This window comes from Glandiceps talaboti, chromosome 12 (assembly GCF_964340395.1).
Source record: "Glandiceps talaboti chromosome 12, keGlaTala1.1, whole genome shotgun sequence".
NCBI classification, from domain to species: domain Eukaryota; kingdom Metazoa; phylum Hemichordata; class Enteropneusta; family Spengelidae; genus Glandiceps; species Glandiceps talaboti.
The window spans coordinates 5,350,569-5,371,425 of NC_135560.1; the positions used below are offsets into that span (position 1 = coordinate 5,350,569).

The 20,857-nt window shown below is 34.3% G+C and overlaps 1 protein-coding gene across 3 annotated transcripts in view; it reads right to left on the reverse strand.

Moving 5' to 3' along the window:
- The window catches only part of LOC144443310 (long-chain-fatty-acid--CoA ligase ACSBG2-like), a 46,790-nt gene that overhangs the window by 21,414 nt on the left and 4,519 nt on the right, over positions 1 to 20,857 (reverse strand). For all 3 annotated transcript variants that reach the window (XM_078132753.1, XM_078132754.1, XM_078132752.1), the window contains 2 exons: positions 1,858 to 2,025; positions 1,202 to 1,386 (listed from right to left, as the gene is read on the reverse strand). In XM_078132753.1, the coding sequence (XP_077988879.1) occupies positions 1,202 to 1,386; positions 1,858 to 1,961 (289 nt within the window). In that variant the 5' untranslated portion in view covers positions 1,962 to 2,025. The remainder of the gene's footprint in view (positions 1 to 1,201; positions 1,387 to 1,857; positions 2,026 to 20,857) is intronic.

Below are 20,857 nucleotides of genomic sequence, written 5' to 3' on the forward strand. Positions count from 1 at the left end.
TTCAGGAAAACCTATGGTACTGTGTCAGATGTATTTAACGAGTGCTCACAAAAATACAGTATATATAACAGCCAAACAGAAATAACGATGTGTAAACTACATGTACATCAGATTTTAATCCAACCAGTGTGACTGTGTCAGAATGTAAGTTTTGTAACAGGGCAAGTCAGAGGGTCATGGCATGAAATTTATTTCAAGAAGGCACAGGGATCATAGAAGATAATTCTATTGTTAGATTAACGCATGTTACTGGAATAGCTCTAGGCATTATTACACCTTGAAATAATCCCCAGGTATCTGACATGCCCCCCTGAAAGGTCTTCCATCCATCCATCCATCCATCCATTAAGAAAGCACTGTGCACATCAAACTAGACTGTGATCGCCCCCATACAATTAATTTGCATAACTAAGTACATGTTTAGACTCGTAATATGACATGTAAAATGTGGGATACTTTCACTCAAGTGTTAATCACTATTTCCTGTACAACTAGGTGTATTTTATTTGTTACAATTATTTACTCATCCACATGTTTGAAACATATATGAATTAAATAAATGATGTATTTTGTACATTGTCTGAATTTACACATTACAAATTCAACACAAAATCACATGAACTTACAGAAAAAGCTTGTATACTAATACTATATATTAAAATGTTCCAAACATGAAAACTGTTTGTACAATAAAACGCTAACTCAAACACACAGTACTTATTTTATAAACGTTGTCCTTTCAAGACAATTAAGGACTACTCAAAGGGTCATAAAGCTACATATACAGATTTTGTTTTGTGTTTGTGGATGGCGATAATTTTTTTTGCTGCATATGAAAACACATCTCATTAGTATTCTTCTTACTAAGGCATTATTTTCTACTGGCAAAATAGAGCAAAAACTGGTATTCAGATATAATACATATTCAAGATTTGATGAGAGACTCATTAAATATATACTGAAATGTCAAAGAAACTCGTATCATACATTCACTATGAAAACAATGTCAAAAGTGAGTTGTTCATGCCTTGGATATAATGCACTGGCATTTACATTATACGAGAATAGTCTTTGTTTTGAGTGTGTTATTTTTAGTATTTTCACTGCAGGTAAAAAAAATGGCTAAACCCAGTCTTTGCCTAGTAATAGATGATGGATACCAAGCTAGCTACAAACACTACACTTGGTTTGGAAATATTACCTTGTTTATCTGCTACTGCAGAAGCTATCTTTCCACTGCCATCTCTGTCAACATGTACATCTATGCTTACACCACTAGGGGTGGCTGTGGTACCATTGACTTGATCATCCTCTGACACACCATTTACTAGGGAGGTGCCATTCACTGATTTTTCTTCTGACTGCTTCATACCCATTTTCATTGGGCTAGGCAAGAAACAGGGGTCAAACAGAGTTCGAAGTCAACCATTTTGTTTCAATCCTTGTCAACTTTTTTATGCTTGGGAAACACAGCAAAGTCATTTTTACCAAACATGCACTGTGTGGCCTCCTCTAAAACAGAACTATGAAAGTGAGCACATCTCACTCAGAAGTAACCTGGGCAGCTGTACACTGGAGCAAGCACAAATGCTTAGGGGCGGGGTCAAAATTTGAAGAAAGTGCTGGCACAGATTGTTTTGTAATGTTTTCATTTGACTGCTTTGAAACAAAATCTTTGTAAAGTTTCTTGTCAAGAGCAGTTTGTGCATGCAGGTAAAAAAGAAAAACTACCAAGGTTTTTCACTGCTAGTTTTTATTATTTGACCACAAATCTGTTGTTTCATTAGAGAGCATGCACACTGCGTCCAACTCCTACACATTCTTCAACTGAACAATTCTATTACTGTAAGTACATACCTTGATGTAGGCGACTCGTCATCTATACTATTGATAGCCACACCAGACATATTACCATTTGGGGAATCTGTTGGACTGTAAGCCCTATCAACATCAGCACTCATCCTGTTTTATTCGCTGACAGTTTTGATAAATAATGCCCTGAAAGATCTCCTTGTTTTCTGCTACCTGAAATACGATGAACACGCCAGAGAATGCAATTAGTCAGAGAGAAAGATCATGAATAAAGTGTAGCCCACTGATTCTTTCACATGCAAAACATGGTATGATTGTCTTCCATTTGTTACACATCACACATACGCTTATGTAATGGGATGAACACTGTGGTTACTTCAGTGGAGCCATCGTTCAATGGATACACATGTTAAAGGCCCAGGAGTGAATCCCTGGTTATCACATTAGTGTTATCTTATCAGTGGAGTCATAAGGATTACATAGGATCATTCTTTCCTTTAGCTCTGCTAGACAACTGTTTTTCACACCTAAACTTTAATCCTTGTATGGCCTAGCCAGGTTACAAATAAAGCATGTTTAGGGTGGCACCAGAAACTTTATAGTAAACACTCTATTTTTTCATTTGGCATAGTCATGAAAATGAGTCATGATAAATACTTTGTACATATACAGTACAATGACTATTGACAGCCACATGTCACTTGGCAATACAATGCTCTAGTTCTTATATGGGAGATATTTTAAATTAAAAATACCACTGGTGGATTCTTGAAAGCATGAAAGAATATATTTATATGAATGATTCCCATTAACTATTAATAGCACAAAATTATGTATTTTCTGAAAGGGAACTTCCACTGTTTTATTGCTTACTTATTTAAAATTGTTAAGAGATGGGTGTGATTGATTATTCATGAATTCCATTCATAGCTCTTGCATTCCACAGCATACCTAAATCATGTTTTCCCCAACTTGTAGTTTTTTTTTTGCACAAACAAATACCTTCCTGGTAGAAAGCGGATTGAAGGTGATGTTAAGAAATTCAAGTATGATAAAAACACAAAACTTGACTGAAATTGGCCATTCAAACTACCATCCTGGTATGTTGAAAGTAATTGAGAGAAAGACACCTGTTGAGCTGTAAGTTATGTATGGACAGAAAGAAACACAAAATACACAACTGAATGTATTTGTTTATACCATATACAGTCAAACAGCCGTCAAAAACATGAACCTTGAAAATCTAATGTAATGAGTGACTGCAACATTGTTTTACGACAATGATGTTACTGTGTAACACATCATGCCAGAACAGGCTACTACTAAACTGCATGAGCAACACAAATGTTGTGTACCATAGGAAAGACAGTCACTGTATGCTGACAACATTGTAGGTTTTGTAGATATGTACCATATATATAAAATTCACAATTGAACACATACCTTTAACCCTCTTTATGCACAGTAAAACTACCTTCAACTACATCAGATGTGGAACGACTGAAGTCTACCAACCGTTTACAAACAACGCCACAAATTATTGATTACAATGCTGACAATTGAAACTAAACAATACATGATGTCATGTCATGTGGGCAGAGAATGCTTTCTTTTTCAATGTCCCTGTTCTATTGATTTTTTCTAGAGGCCATTAAACTTTGCACTCTTGAGGGCTAAATTATAATAAAAAATACAAAACAAGGGTGCTAAAGGCAATTTAATTAAGCCAGGTGAGTAATAGCAATATCAACTACAAATGTACTGTTTGCACAGATGAGTTGTCATCATAAAATACCATGTTTAAAAGTTGTTTTTATAACATCCACTGGTAGTGGTAATATAACTATGTGTAACACATTTGTAATAACAAACAATACTTTGTCGTAATAACTTGTACCAAAATAAAAGTAAATTGACTTTTGAGGCTAGAAAAATATTCAGGAGTGGAAATTACATCAAACTTGACTTCATTTGGTGAATTAAAAATTACTCAATTTTAGTAATACTTTAATATTACAGCATTGTTTGTCCTAGGTTGTCGCATCATAATGAGTACACTGTCACCACAAAAAAGGAACCTTGTATATGGGCCTATTTAAATCATGAATATACTAATTTACTAATGGTCATATGGTTGATGTTGAAACAGACAGATCGATAGTTATTAACACTATGTTGAAAACTTCAGTTTTTTTCTACATCTGATTCATCGTAGTCGGTTTAATTGGCTATGAAAGACAATCTTAAAACATTGTATAAAATATAATCAATTCATTGTATCCTGAAATGAAGGGAAATTTTGCATTGATTACTTGCAATAAAATTATACATTTTGAAAGCTAAACTTTATAATACATCCCTGACAATGATGAGACATACGTGAAAATGTGGAATTCATTTCGAAAACACATAATAGTATTTGACTCCGAGTCTGAGGAGAAATTTTCATTTGATTCTATCATAACAACATACAATGTACAAATGGAAAACAAACGTTGAAGTGCTGGTGAATGGGCTGAACCTGAACCCTCATCCAGGGTTTGAAAAAGTTATGTCATACATTTAAAGTGGACAGTGTAGAACTTCTGCAAATATAGTGTACAATAGACAGGTTAAATGACTTATTCAAGGACCACTGCAATGACACAATAGGCATGAATGCCCTGCATTGTGTTTCAACAAAGAAAGGATCCTTACATAATATTAATTGTTCTATTTACAATATTGCAAGAACTTGTACAAAAATGTAAATTGTTATCTTTAAATACTAAATATCCTCGACATTTTGGCTATCTGACCTGACATACACACTGGCTTGACAGTATATTATGGTGAATGACAATTTCAAGCCAAGATATCCAAGTCTCTGGGTTTCAAAATGAAAGTTGCATGTACATTGTATGTATAATGCTCTAGCCGAGTAGCTGTCATTTGGCTCTGAGACTCTGGCTTGATAATGCTGTCTGTATTGTTGAGCCTATATCATTATAATAATATAGTATATGTCAAATCAGATAGCTGTGTGAGTCTCTGGCTCTGGTCTATATGCACTCTAAATTTACTGCCTACTGGTATGATGATCATGTCATTCATCAATATAATTTGACTGGCTTCAAATGAAATACAAACATGTGAAATTGTTAGTAAATTTGTATAAACAGATCAGTTTTATTCTAAAGCACACACCACAGTAAATGTACAATCATACTCATACATGTACTATCATTTCCATCATTGACTACATCACCATCAGAATAAATGAAGGGCTAACATTCAAGTACATGTACAAATGTATGTTAAAGATTAGCTACAGTTTCAGTGAAGGTGTGAGTCTGTGACAGTGGTACACATGATGAAATGCTACATGCACTGATAAGGTGATTTTGAATTGCAAGATCACTTGTCGTCAAACTCCATGAGATAGGTATTCATATTTTTAAACTTTGTGCATAGCACGTACATGTAGCCTGTGCAGTACACATGATATACATTGATGATCTGTGTCTATGATAGCTCTCGCCAATGTTGGGGAGACTGTTACAGACACAGCTGATAAGCGATGTACATTGTATTGGCTAATACATTATTATATCGCATGACAAATTGATCACGCTCAGTGACCATTATAGTCACTTATTAAGATTGGTATCGCCACTGCAATGTACTACAACAGAATTAAAATTTATGAGTAGTAATTCTAATAGCATGTTTGTTAATACATGCAAAATAGTCAAGTACTGTACTAGAAATATCCACCATTAGAAGCTCACTTCACTATTCCACTTACACTGTTTGTACACTGAACTTCACTAAGCTGCATGGCTCATTTTGCTGTTTTGGTGTTTTTAAGGAGACTAAACCTTTCTATAAATTACAGTCTGAGTAGATGTGACAAATACAAATGTAGTTCCTCTGGTAACTTGCAAGCATGCGAGTATACACAAGTTGACATGAAATGCATTTTGGTATTCTTCCCAGTGAATCACACATTGAATACCAATGACATTAACAAATTGTTAATTCTGCTTACTTGAAATGCATGCTACAAAATCTATACTCACTTGAGATTTATATAAGTCTTTCAAAGTTCAGAAGCAAACAACAAAACTGTATCAGATAAAGTAAAATATACCATCTGACTGGTTGTAAAATGTGTACAATCATTAACCGATGTAGGGATTAATTGGTGTGTTTAACACCAAACACAAGGTGGTAAAATGTTGTAAATTCCAAAACTTCAATTTACTGCTTAGCTATTAAACAACTACAACTCTTTTCTAGCATAAAGGTTAGAGTTTGTCCTCTGGAACTAGGGCAGACGAAGATTTAACGCTTATGTGTATAAATGTCGTGTTATGCAAGGTAGACCACATGAATGAATAAATGAATAAATGAATGAATGAATGAATGACAACACCACACACTATATAACACACATCACATCATATATACATGTATCATGTCAGCACATCACGCCAGTCACTACACTACACATTTTGTATTTGTATTACCATAATTACACATCATTGGCAAATTATTCATCTAAACCTACTTTACATTTTAGGCAAACTCAGTTCTACCATGGTTCTCTAACAAAAACAAGGTTGTGTTGTGGTTTGTAATATTATTGAAATTAACAATGCACCAGATGGTCTTCACTGAGTCACAATAAACAAGTGAATATTAGTTGTATTGATGCAACGAGTGTACCATTAAAAAAGATTTTATGCATGATTCAGGTTAGTCTGTAAGGTACACCCTGATGGGGCGCCCTCACACATCGGTCAAGCCCTCTCATGTTAGTGGGGGCAAAACGACAAGATGTACCTTGCAGTCTAGATTCAGGGGAGCCACATGATAACCAAATAAAATATACCATCATCAGACTCACTATTATATGGCAGACATTATCAAAGCCAAACAGGTTACACAGGTAACAGTAGGAGAATTGTCCCCATGTCCAATAGCACATGTAGTTTGACCACTGACCCATTTTTTAAAACACAAACCGTACTGACAACTCATATAAAATTTACATACCATAATTAATCAAATAATCTCAATATGAATAAGTCATATTTGTTACCCATCTATCAATTAAACTTATCATATCATGCTAGTGAAGTCTGTACATAGTTTTAAATCAGGCTATACATGTACATGTAGGTGTGACTTGCATGTACATGTTGAATTGATCTGATGAGGACTTCACCTTATCTACTGTTTGAACACGATAGGAGGAGATATTATAATGGATCTGGATGAGACAGACATGATTTAATCCAAATGACATCTGATCATTTAATAATGGTCTATCAGACTATGGTATTTTCATGGCCATTCTGGAACAAATAATTCACATCACTAGACATTTCAATAAAACTTATTATGGTGCATTCCTTTTATTCAAATATTGCATTGGAAATGGCCATCCCCTACTCTATTTATACATATACTTTTCATCAATAAACAATACACCATGATATTTACCAATTTTCTTTAGAAGGGTACTTCATTCTTGTTTTCAAGATTTTTCTATGTTCTAATGCTGAACATACTTGCCCTTTGTAAATTCTATTTATCATTTACATCCAAAATCTATCAAAGTTCAATCAACTGTTAAAGTTCATTTGCCTTGCGAACAAAACAACGCTTGGGATGAAATATGACCTTTCAAAGTTTGGTGGTCGTTCCGATACGCATGTCTAAAAGCAGTGTTTTTTGGGTTTGTTGACAAACATGATGCTCATTATGATCATCAAGATGTAAGCTCTTACCCATCCCAATTTTCAACCACCATGATGTATTTGTCTTTATTTGTATTATACCCTAGTCTGTTTACATCGGTATCTGTGATTTCATTTGGCTGTTCCCCCTAAGTGCTTGTATTGCTAGCGATGGCAAATGTCTATTGTGGTTTGAAAATCATTCCTTTTTCTCAAACGGGGTATTTTTTTGTACAAACGTAAGTACCAGTTGGGAGAAAGCGGATTACAAATGCTCAAACTGATTGGTCTGAAAGAAATGCACTCAAACTGATTGGTCGCAATGGGAAGTGACAATGTACGTCAGCCAAAACATTCAAAATCCTGATAGTACTGGTGCCAGTATAATTATGTTATTCTTCAATATTTTTCTTCATTCAGCCAGAAAATACTCATGACATAAGGGTTGCCTAGCGACTCGTTATGACAAAAGCCCCTTAGGTCACTCATATTTTCCTTGGAAAATATTGGGAATAACATCTAAATGTACTACACATAAATCTTACATGATAAATAAATAAAGCAAATAAATCAGAAGTTGATGTTATTTTCTCACTATTTATATCATGTATAGTAAAGCCCCTATAGTTGTGACTTGTGGTGCAATGTATGGATATTTCAATTTTATTTAAGAGCTAAACACTCATTTAATACCTTTCAAGGCTGGGTTGTCCAGCTTTGACTAAAGTTTTACTATTATTTATATTATACATTGTATGTGAAGAATTGAATGAATTTTCCTCAGTAAAAAATATTCAGTCACTGGCCATTGGGTTTAGAAATAGAAACATACATATACCTGACAAGAAATACAGAAATGAGAAAAAGTGTAGTTATATTTCCACTGTGCAACATAATCATTGGATGTCAAACTAGACCAATTAACTATTCCATTCCATGTTGGAGAGACTGAATCTGTTCAATACAGAATATATTAACACTAAGCTTCATTTAACATGGGAATACTATAGTAAATGTATAGTGTTTACCAAAGAAAATGCTAGGGCTTTTGAGATTTACTGTTATGTACATGTAATTTATTTTCAAACAAAGTAATATGGACAAAAAAGAATGTGATTCTGAACTGCATTAAAACAGTAAGTCTTGTTATTTTTTTGAAAATGAGATGTTAATACAATATAGTACAGTACATTTATAATGTACCAGCTGGATAAGCTTAGCTGCAGCTCACAAACACATATACACATGTACTGTAGAAAAGAGTGTATGATGTATGGCTAGGAATGACGTCAAAACTTGTCTGTGTCTGCCAGACACTGCCTTATATATATTCTAAACACATAAACAGAATTCTTCAATAGATGGATAGTCTAATATTTCTGTACTGCATCAATAACAACAAAACTGATACACAGCAATATGGAGATTTGCATCACTCAACAAATGATAAATAAATAAATAAATGTATTTCTCCTAATTTAGCAGGGTAAGGCATTCAATCATGTATATATATAAACAAATATTACACTAACTACAAATATTACATGGCAGTTTTTATAAGTTTAAACATTACAGATGAATGTAAACAACTTGGGATATTAGTGATATTCTTATTACTAATGAAGTAGACAACCAAGGTTACACTGGGTGGCAGCATGAACGGTGTTCTACTTCCATGGTGGCAGCAAGGTCAAAAGAATCAACAAATAGCAACCAAGGACTGTCTTAGTCTAGTTCCTAACCATGTTGGCATCTAGACTAGGACTGTCTAGCCATTTTATCATCATCATTATAGTTAAATACACAAATGTATTGAGGAAATTGATATGCATTTAACTTTCCCCAAATTTCCGAAATAACTATACTATACTATTTAGATTTGCAATGTGACTACAGGCTATACCTTTAGGCTGTAAGTATAAAGTCAGTTGCATAAAGGGTATTTTCAGACACACTTTACTGTGAAATACCAAGTTTTCTTTATTCATTAATATTCTACTTTTTGTTGTTTTTTCACAGTATTTTTTCAGTGTGAAATATTCCATATTGCTCATAATTAATACTGAAAGATCCAAATGAAAAACTTGTTATTCATAGTTACTTAACATCTGAAGCATGCCTAACGTTTAAATCTGTGACAATTAGGATCAGTCAGAGCATCCAATTTCTCCCTACAGTGAAAATCATCTGTTTTGAAGATACACCATCCACAGTATTCCATACTAGTATTTCAACATGTACGGTATGGCATGGCTTGTTATAGAAACAAAACCCTACATGTAAATCCCATGACATAGACAGATATCATACTTGGAATCTTGTGATGCCTGAATTCATTGCTTACCTGTCCAGTGTTACGGAACTGGAGGACATGGAATGAACTCCACTTCCACACAATAAAAGTACTACATGTATATACACTGTACATGTAGTGAATTTGTGCACTTCAGTGGACAAGGTGACAGAACTCTACATTGTACAATACAGTAACCATTCCATTGACAAAATGTGTTCATTCCACTGTTTTGTATCCTAAATTTATGTAACATCTGTTATCAGTGTGCTATCTACAGACTGTACAGACATACTCAATCAAGAGCCAAGTTCAAATGACATGCTGTAACATAAACCAACAGATTACAAGATCATGTTTTAGTTTCATAAAGTGAAATGTCAGTGATTTAGACAGAAAGATGTTAGGATGGATAGATAAATGACAATACTGAAGCTTAGCCATCAGTATATCTGTATACTGATGATGAAAATGGACGGCTTCAATAACCTGAATTGTTTTAGTCTGTTGTAAAATTAAGAAGAAAATGGGGAAGAAAGTTGACTAATGATCTACCTTATAATTCTAAAGGTTCAATTTGAATCAGCCGACTAAGTAGACAAATACAGATTAAAACTGATTTGATATTGATAACAAGATTACAATTTACAAATGAGTAGATAACATCTTCCAAAGTTCTATTCCATCAGGCCCCCTTTATACAATTATTTCTATGGACTTTACATACATCTGGTACATAGGGAAAAGTGTCTAAAAGTAGAGGTAGAATGAAACCCCACCACCACCACCACCACCACCACCACCACCATTATGGATTTAAACCATTGGTGAAAATGCAGACATGTCTTGGTTTAACATACAATGTATGCTGAGTGCCAGCTGAATTATTACATAATTTTAAATCTGCACATCTAATTGCATGTAGATGTACACTACATTTTGTACACTTGGTCATAAGTCAACGTTTCTGCTAAAAAGTTATGGTTATATGGAGCCAGGTAAACAAGAGGGGATATACTGCATATACTTCCAATAATGTTCAAGTACTGAATACAAAGTACCTTGTCACCATAATTTTTTTTAATTGGAAAACCTGGTAAAACACTGGAGAATTGCAGTAGTAGAGTTTATCATAGGCATTTGACTGCACTGTCTATAATTTTACCTTCTTATTGCCCCTAGCACAGACCAACACTTTAACAAACATCAACACACAAATCTAAAGACACAGAGTATGCAAGCCAAGTATACAATATGTATGTACGTTTTGAGCATGTCAATGTACATGTGGGAATGTGAATGTGAATGTTAATGTGTATGTATGCCTGTGTGTATACATTTTTCTTTCCGTGTGTGGGTGTACATGTGTTTCTTTCAGCATGTAGGTGTGTATATATGCATATACAAATATATGTACAATGTATTCCATTCATTCCATTGCACACTTTTCAAGGAAATATTTAGCTTGTGACATGCTGATATTTCTTTCTGTAGGTTGGCAATAAAATTGAGAAGTATTAAAGAACAAGTGTAGAAAAGAAACACTGATTATCACCATCTCTAAATAAATAAATGAATGCATGAATGAATGAACATTGCCTCATCAGGTCAACACACTTATTATAGACATGATACAAGCTACTGTAATAAATTATCAAATATTATGATTTGTAAATTATGGCCATGATAAAACAACAGTTACAAGCTTACCTAGGACTAATGGAAGTATAACAATGGCTGTATTTAGGATGTCACAACATGTAGACAGCTCGACAGCACAGTAGTCAATACAATGATAAGAGTCAGATTTACTGTAAAACTCAGACCGGACGAATATGCTCTATGATCTCTGCATCACACACTACCTTCATGTCACCTCATAGAGCCCAGGATCTAGGAACAGCTGACATTGGAACATACCATTCAGCAATAGGGGTGATGCATAACCACCTGCACCTTTGATTCATTTACTTTTCTCCATTCTTATGGCTAAGATAAACACCTTTCCTCACACAATTTCTGGCCATCCAAGATTCAAGAATTTAAAGCAATAAGCATGTCACACTGAAGCAAACTTTGCTGAAACAATATAGCAGTTTCCCCATGACTGTAATTTGACTATTACAATGTAGCTTGATCTTTGGACCAACAACTTCACTGCTAATATGTTTGGGATTGTAACAGCTTACAGTGGCATTCCAAAGTTCAGGGGGTTAATGAATCTATGCCACTCTGTATTAAACAAACACTTGCACAATACAAATGACTACAAAAACAAAGGTCAAATTAATATTCCACCAAATTATTTTTAGTTCAACCCTTCTTCTGACCATATTACGTAATAGTTTCAGATGATTTCTACTTTATTTCAACATCCTTTCTCTTAAATTATCCTAATTCAATACAACATTGCAAAGTAAAATCAAACAAGTCATTGAGAATGACATAGTCCCCGCTATGATTGGGTTTTAAGGAATTACCACTACTCTGATCACACAACAACACTTGTGAACCTAAATCAAACAGACTTAGATATGTTGTGTCTCGTTGTTGGACATGGAACATGCCTACAACAATAAAGGATGGGTCGGGTATGGGGGATCGTATCACGAAGAAAATGGATATGCACATGTATGTCATAGAACACTGTCCTAATACCAACTTTGAATGAGATCTGTTCAAGCATGTCTGAGTTATGGCTTTGGACATGGAAAATACGCAAACAAAATGGCTGCTAGGCGGCCATATTGGATCGTATCATGACAACAAATGGATATGCACATATATGTCATAGAACACTGTCCTAATACCAACTTTGAATGAGATCTGTTCAAGCATGTCTGAGTTATGGCTTTGGACATGGAAAATTAGCAAACAAAATGGCTGCCAGGCGGCCATATTGGATCGTATCACAACAACAACGAATATGCACATGTATGTCATAAAACACTGTCCTAATACCAACTTTGAATGAGATCTGTTCAAGCATGTCTGAGTTATGGCTTTGGACATGGAAAATTCACAAACAAAATGGCTGCCAGGCGGCCATATTGGATCATATCACGATGAAAATGGATATGCACATATATGTCATAGAACACTGTCCTAATACCAACTTTGAATGAGATCTGTTCAAGCATGTCTGAGTTATGGCTTTGGACATGGAAAATTCACAAACAAAATGGCTGCTAGGTGGCCATATTGGATCGTATCATGACAACAATGAATATACACATGTATGTCATAGAACACTGTCCCAATACCAACTTTGAATGAGATCTGTTCAAGCATGTCTGAGTTATGGCTTTAGACAGGGAAAATTTGCAAACAAAATGGCTGCCAGGCGGCCATATTGGATCATATCATGAAACAAATTGGCGGGAATATGTATGCCATTGTATGTTGCCCCTGTACCAAGTTTGAAAAAAATCGGTCAAGGCATCTCCAAGAAACAGCTGCGGACGGACGGAACCCAATCCATAAGTCCCCGTCCCGGACTTCGTCCGGCGGGGACTAACAAAACAGTAACTGTTCACTAAATGGAAATGGGACAATTGTGTATATTATATACATTGTATGTGCAGAGAATATGTTGCAACAGTCATCTTTAGCCAATTTGAAATTCACACTGAGCACTACATTACATGTATTTGAAATTACATGTACATACGTGATAAATCTTTGAAAAGAGTGATTAATTCATGAATGATACCACATTTCCCACAACACACCATCCACAATACTTATTATGTTGGCAGATTTGCAAGTTTCCCATTGAAAGTTTAGAAGTGTTTGCAATTTAAAATATACTGCAAATGGCACTGTAGCACAACTGTACATGTAGTTGGCTGTCTTGTTGCTATGCATATTTGAATACATTTTTTGCCTACCCTTTCCAGTTTTCATCTTTGCAATATAAACCATCATTTAGCCATTGTTATGGGCGTGATCCTGTTGCTCGGCATATTTGCATACATTTTTGAAATATTTATTCACTTACCTACCCACCCCTGTTATATTTGTAATATGCATCATCATTTCCCATTCAAAACCCATTCACAATGCAGTTTCAAGATCTAAGTTTTTTGACCAAAATTGAGATTTTTAGACCTAATATGCATATCGCTGATGGGATCAGAATGTTGTGAACACATCCTAAGATGCATCCCCATGCTGTCGAGATACATTGTTGGCTCTCCTAACTTCCACTTGTCTTGACTACTTTCCAAACAGTTAATATGTGGTTACACCCAAAAGTCGTTATCAAAAACCTGTATGTTAAATTTACATAATCATATGTAAATAACATGTAAATTATCACATGCCCACTACATGTCCATGATGTTGCTTTGCCTACACTTAGGAATGCACGTACATTTGCATAATTTGCAAGTCTGACGAGTTGTCATGGTTAACTCAAAGGGACAGTCTGCTATCATTGACCATGGTAGTTCTAAACTGGTACATTATGATTATGTATCAAAAACTTCATTACTTTACCAGTCTAGTCAAGGCAGTTACAAAAGATATTAAACTGTGGTGCTTCCCTGTAGTGAGCGAATTGCAAAGGGTGCATGTCAGTAGTAATCATTCACAAACTGACATGCTGTCATCATCAGACTGCACTGATATGCATACATGTATGTCCAACCAGGACTCCACCTGCAGTCTGTTTAAACTAAAATCACATGGGGGACATGAAGTCATTATGTTTATATGAACACGGTTGGGGAGGGGGGGGGGGGGAAGCACAGAAATATGTGCTTGAACAACTGCCTTGACTAGACTGGTAAAGTAATGAAGTTTTTAATATGTAATACTGTACCATTTTAGAACTAGACTACCATGCTATTGGGTGAAACTTTTTCAACTCGTTATCAGTTTTGAAAATGTAATCAGACAAGTGTAGATTATGAGGGTTAGGAGGTATGACCAGCTAAGGATGTATCTTGACAGCACCGTACATGTAGGCTATGAAAGGTAAAGATTATACCGTAACAGCATATTTCTTTTGAATTTGAAACTCTATATAATTCACAAATTCACTAAAACTACATAATTCACAAATTCCCTAAACTACAAAATGTATATGAAGACTGAAACTCAATAATGTACATGGTCCGATGAAAACAGAAAGTTAGAACACTGGATGTTTGATTTCACTTTGATGGCCTAAGTGAGAAGTCACCATACTTCTATTCTATCAGCATATTTCTGTTGAATTTCATTGTACATAACGGAAACTCTATCTATGTAATTTACAAGTTCACTAAAAACTACAAAATGTACATGAAAACTGAAACTCAATAATGTATATGGTCCAATGAAAACAGAAAGTTAGAACAAATGGATGTTTGATTTCACTTTCACAGCTTAAAGTCACTAGCACATGTAAGTGAGAAGTCACAATTCTACACTTATCCACATGTGGAAAGCTGACTTTCTATATTTGGTGTCATTTGTAAAGTGCATGTACAATCTTTCTTGCTAACCTGTTACAACCAAATGAATAGTCAAATGTACTACTTACTTAGTAAAGCTTCACAGAGATCTTCTCTATGAATTGTTTTCTGTGTTTTCGTCAAGTTCGTACACTTGAATTACACCAATAGATTTATGAAAAGTTGCATTTCATACTAAAATGTGCAGCAATAATGCCGGACTATAAAATATCTTTATTCAGGGTAAAACTCAATAAGCATTACAAACAACGCAGATCGTTGCAGGGTAGGCTTCTTTCCATTGATTATTCTATTTTTGCTTTCAGTTTGAGGATTGTCTTATAAAGAGACCAGGTGATTTCAACCAGAATGGCTCCTACATGTACCATGCAACATCACTGTTCCATGTAAAATTCATGTATATGATTGTCCAAACATTGCAACAAAGAGACCTGGTGATTTAAACCAGAATGGCTCCTATGATGTATCATCTCTGTTCTCTATCATAAATTCATGTGTACATGTATGCATGCCTCCTATAATATAACACTAAATACTTTTTTCATGAAGTTGTTTGCAGGTAAGTTTGTATTATGCCACCCTGGAAATACACTTTTTGGCCTACAACCAATACTTACATGTACATTGTATACATGTAGTTGGTAGACATATTACATGTACATTATGTACATGTAGATGAATATTCCCAAATCAACATAAAATGATTTTTCCTTGTTTGATTATCAACTTACTGATTAAAGGCCTTATATCATCTACCAATCTGTGTTTTAAGAGGTTCTAGAGGAATCCAGACTACCAACTGATGAATATTACAATGATCTCCTTTCATTTCGTTTGTGCTTAATTTGACAGTCTGACTCAGTGGGTCTGGTGTTGAGTTTCAATATTCATACAGTGAAGAAAACTTATGGATATCAACATTTAATCAACATGATGCTGATTGAAGATAACATGCAATTTCATCTTTATGGTGTTACTGACAGCATACAAAATGTACCATTACATGTGTAAAATGTATAATTTGAGATGTTATTCAAAAGTTCATCATTGACGTCAACTCCTTGGGTTTACACTTCAAACACTTCACATACCATCATCGTCATATTATTACATTCACTTCTAAACCATAGCTCAATCCAACATATTATAATTTATTAAAATTTGGAAAACATGCAAAAAATGTTATCTTTTCTAAGCCCCCAAGTACTTACTTTCTTCAATTCCCTATGTACTTGGTCAAGCACTAGTTCCCAAGTTTTGATTGTCTTGAGTGACAAATACTGTAACATACATGTACGTTGTACATCTTTGCTACATGGTAAATGTGTATATTTTTTTTATATCCAAAGCATATATTCATTGTAGTCATTCATTTTCAGACATAAAGTTATCCACACATGCTGGATTTTTCCAATAACTCTCCTCTATCCATCATGATGATGAAAGAAACGACAACTGAAAATATACAAATTTTTACTGGATTACCTTTATTGGAAACAAAATTTAATATCTACAGACTGCTCTACTGGGCCTCAGTGAATGTAACGGCCACTCAATGAAATTCCTACACAGTATGCAACTCCTTGGCATCAACGTACATGTATTCATCCCCTTGAGATTTTACTTAGGCAGAGTAGAAAAAAGCACCTTTGACTTCCTTACACAGCTTGTAGTGGTCAGGTCGACATCCGATTGCGTTTATCAATTTTGTATGATAAATTTCAAGGATAGTGTTCAGACTTTGCCTTTTCCATGTATGAACACATAATGCTACTTATATCCTGATTAATGTATAAACATTGACAATATGATAATTAATCGCTTCTTTACTCAAAGCTATCAAAATGATCCAATGAACTCACAGACTTTGATACATGTCTGGCTATGACTGTCTGGAGTGATCAAGAAAATGAATATTGTCATTGTCAACTTCAAGCAACATCTTGTATCAATTAATACATGCATAATGAAAGGTGATAATTTTACAAGTGACTGATTACAAGCAAATTATGCATTTTCATATTTACATGTAACTGTACTTTGTAAGTACAAATGTGAATTGTTATTGTATGTATGTATGTATGTATGTATGTATGTATGTATGTATGTATGTATGTATGCATGTATGTATGTATGCATGTATGTATGTATGTATGTATGTATGTATGTATGTATGTAATGTGTATGTATACATGTATGTATGTATGTATGTATGTATGCATGCATGTACGTACGTACGTACATACGTATGTATACATGTACCTACATACGTACAACGAATGTACGTATGTTAAGCAAATACTATTCCACATATTGCTGTGTGACCTTGAGTAGCAAAATGTGGTATAGTATTTGGCAAATAACATACTTATACGTCACCTGCGACTACGAATTCATGTTTGAATGCCTAAAAATGCTGTTTCATTTCAAAATCAAATCACTTCAAAATCAAATTGCACTCACTGTGGTGGTAATTTTGGTATTGTCAAGAAATTGAAGAATTCATGTTTACGATCGTGTGACAACCGTGCGTTCGCCATCACTGGACTTTCGCCGTTCTGTGTGGATTTTTTATGATTTCCCTGTGACACGAAACATACATTTCAAAGACTTGTTACAATGTAATACAATGATTATATTTGGTACAGTTGACAATATGTTTGGCATTGGCGATGCTGGTTATAGCTGACTTTTGAGTTGTCTGCTAGGTTTGTTTACAAGGGGACGTGCAGTGATCATGTGATACAACAAGCAAAAATATGACTGTTGGTGAATATTACGCCTTCATATCTGCAGGGATTTTGACCAATGAGAAAGCAAGAGTGACAACAGGTGATGTATAAATGTATGCATTTATGTATGTATGTATGTATGTACGTACGTACGTACGTATGTACGTGTACGTATGTACGCATGCATCTGAATGATGGTCTTACAAGTTGCACATACATGTATGTTGGGCTGATGCACGTGGCAACAACTCTCATTAGAGTCAGTGATATCATAATTTGCATGATAATATGGCTACATGTCATGACATGTTTCTCTTTTTCAAAGATAACAGTACAAATTATCAGATATATGATAAGTCAATTAGTCAGTCTGGCGATGATCATATTAATTCAGTATTACGACTGCCGGTGTTATTGCCCTGATGATACAAATAGTTTATAGTATACTATTAGTATACTATAGCAATATCACATTGTAGTAAATTTTACACCATAATTACTATTGTCACATATGTTGGTATTATGTCCCACTGGTATTCAGTATTTGCAAGTTTCAGAACAATCTGACATAATGACATTATAATTATTGTAATATGCAAAGTGAATATTCATACATGTATAGTCTGTAGTACCGCAAGTGCACATCAACAATTTGCTCAGGAGGTTACTGTTATGTCACTTTCTGTTTGAGTTTTTGTAGACAGTAATTTTGCAAAGTAAGAAATGGAAATACTAGGTTAGTAAGAACATGATCTACATCTGTCATTAAATCATTTGTCACAGTATCCCACAAATAAGGCCATATGATGTACATTGTACTCTACCTGCTAGGGAAATGTAATGTTATGTAATGACACAAAAATTTCTATTTTTAAAGACTAGAAGGGAAGCATTTTGTGGGATACTGGTAGTTGGAATACATTGTCATTAAAATATAAATGAAAGTATACATGTATGTATGAGTGTGAATAACAAACTATTTTTGAAAGGTGTTAGATATTCATCATTTTTAAGTATATGTTACTTGTACATGAAACAAGAATTTAAATGTTGCTTATGGAATGTTGTTACATATGCAAGTGGCATTCTCTTTTTTAGTCTGACAGTCTGACTGATGTATCAAGGCAAGGAACAATTTCTACCCAAAAGTGCATACCCCAGGAACACTTCCTCTGTTAATTCTCACCTGAATAAAAAGAAAATGTAAGAGACCTCATCTCAAAACTTTCTTCAAATGAAGTTCATGAAAGATGAAAGATGTAATATTTACTATAACTAATGAGTTAAGAATTCAGATTAGGGTTGGGTTTAATAGTGGGGTACACAAGGCAAACTTTTCTTAGATCTTAGAGAATGTTTACGATAATGCTCTCTGTCTGAAGAATGTTAAGTGATTACCATGAGAATGTGGATGAGAGAATGGGAAGGAATACCAAATGAAAGTGAATGGTGCAAGAAACAAGACAATGTTCTGGTGAAACTATGAATGCCCTTGAACACCAGGTGTTTGGTACCAAGAGTATCAACTGGTCACACACCTCACATATTTATTGGCCTTGCATTGGGCAAATCTTCATATGTATACATAATTCTTGGTACACATTTTGTTTGTATTTGTAAAGTCTACCGTGGTTATTGTAACATCAGAACCAGACTAAACCTTGAATATCCCACTGATCTCTTGTTGATCTTGTGATTAGCATCTAAAGTCTGGGGATGCATGTACATGTATTTAGATTTTGTTTATAATGATATATTTTCATATTGATATCTCAGTTTGGACTCTGAGATTTCACATAAAATAAGTACAATGGTATACATCATACCAAGGTGACTTGCAATGTACATTCCCTGCTCTCTTTTCCTTTTCCCCTATAATTATATCTGAATATGGAAAGAAGTTACATTAACTTAGTAAAATGTATTTGTGTACAAATACAAACAAATATCTCCTTGGTAGAGAGAGGATTATTTAACCTATCCTTTTAAGTACATGTATGTGACACCAAATTCATACCTCATCAGAAATAAATATACATCTCACAAACTGAAGAGATTCTACTGTGAAATGTTTGTACAATCAAACTAGGAGTATATAATATTTTATTATGTATCATGTACTTTTGCTTTTAAAAATGTTAATAAAACTTAATATTATGAACATTAATATTTTTCATGCCTTATTTTATACATGTAGTAATGTATAAATTGTGAAAATATTTATTTGCTTAAATAATTAAATGTATGGTAGAATGCCATGCAAATGATATTAGGGGTGTTTCTGAAATATAACTACATACCACACTGAAAGTTTAGCAAAATTTCAAATAATTTTATTCACGATTTCATAATTATTTGGAAATTGGCTAGAGCACTCACTGCTCACTTTGCAAAAATCTGCCTTAAAATTAAAAGACTTGTGCTTCATTTTTTTTCTGTAAAAATTTCCAAACTCAACCCAACAGTAAGGGAGGATCGCACAATGTCATACAAGCTCAGGAGGTGAACTTCATTCATTTAGGAGGGGGGTCTGGTATCAATGCGATTGTGGAACTTCATTTTCGGAATTTTTCGTATTCCTCACCAATTTTCAAAATCTTTCACTCCTTCAATTATAACAGCTTCTGTATTTCTGTGTTTACTACTGAGATGTTGATAAGCTGATAAACACTTACTTCTAATGTGAGATATGGTGCTTGGTTTGTGGTAGTATTTTAATGTGTTGACAATCATGTTTTTATATTACGCTATAGTTTACATCATATATAAACGTTTGATGTCGCAGCGTGCACTTGTGAACAATCATTTAATTTTAGGGGAGAGGGTTATGAC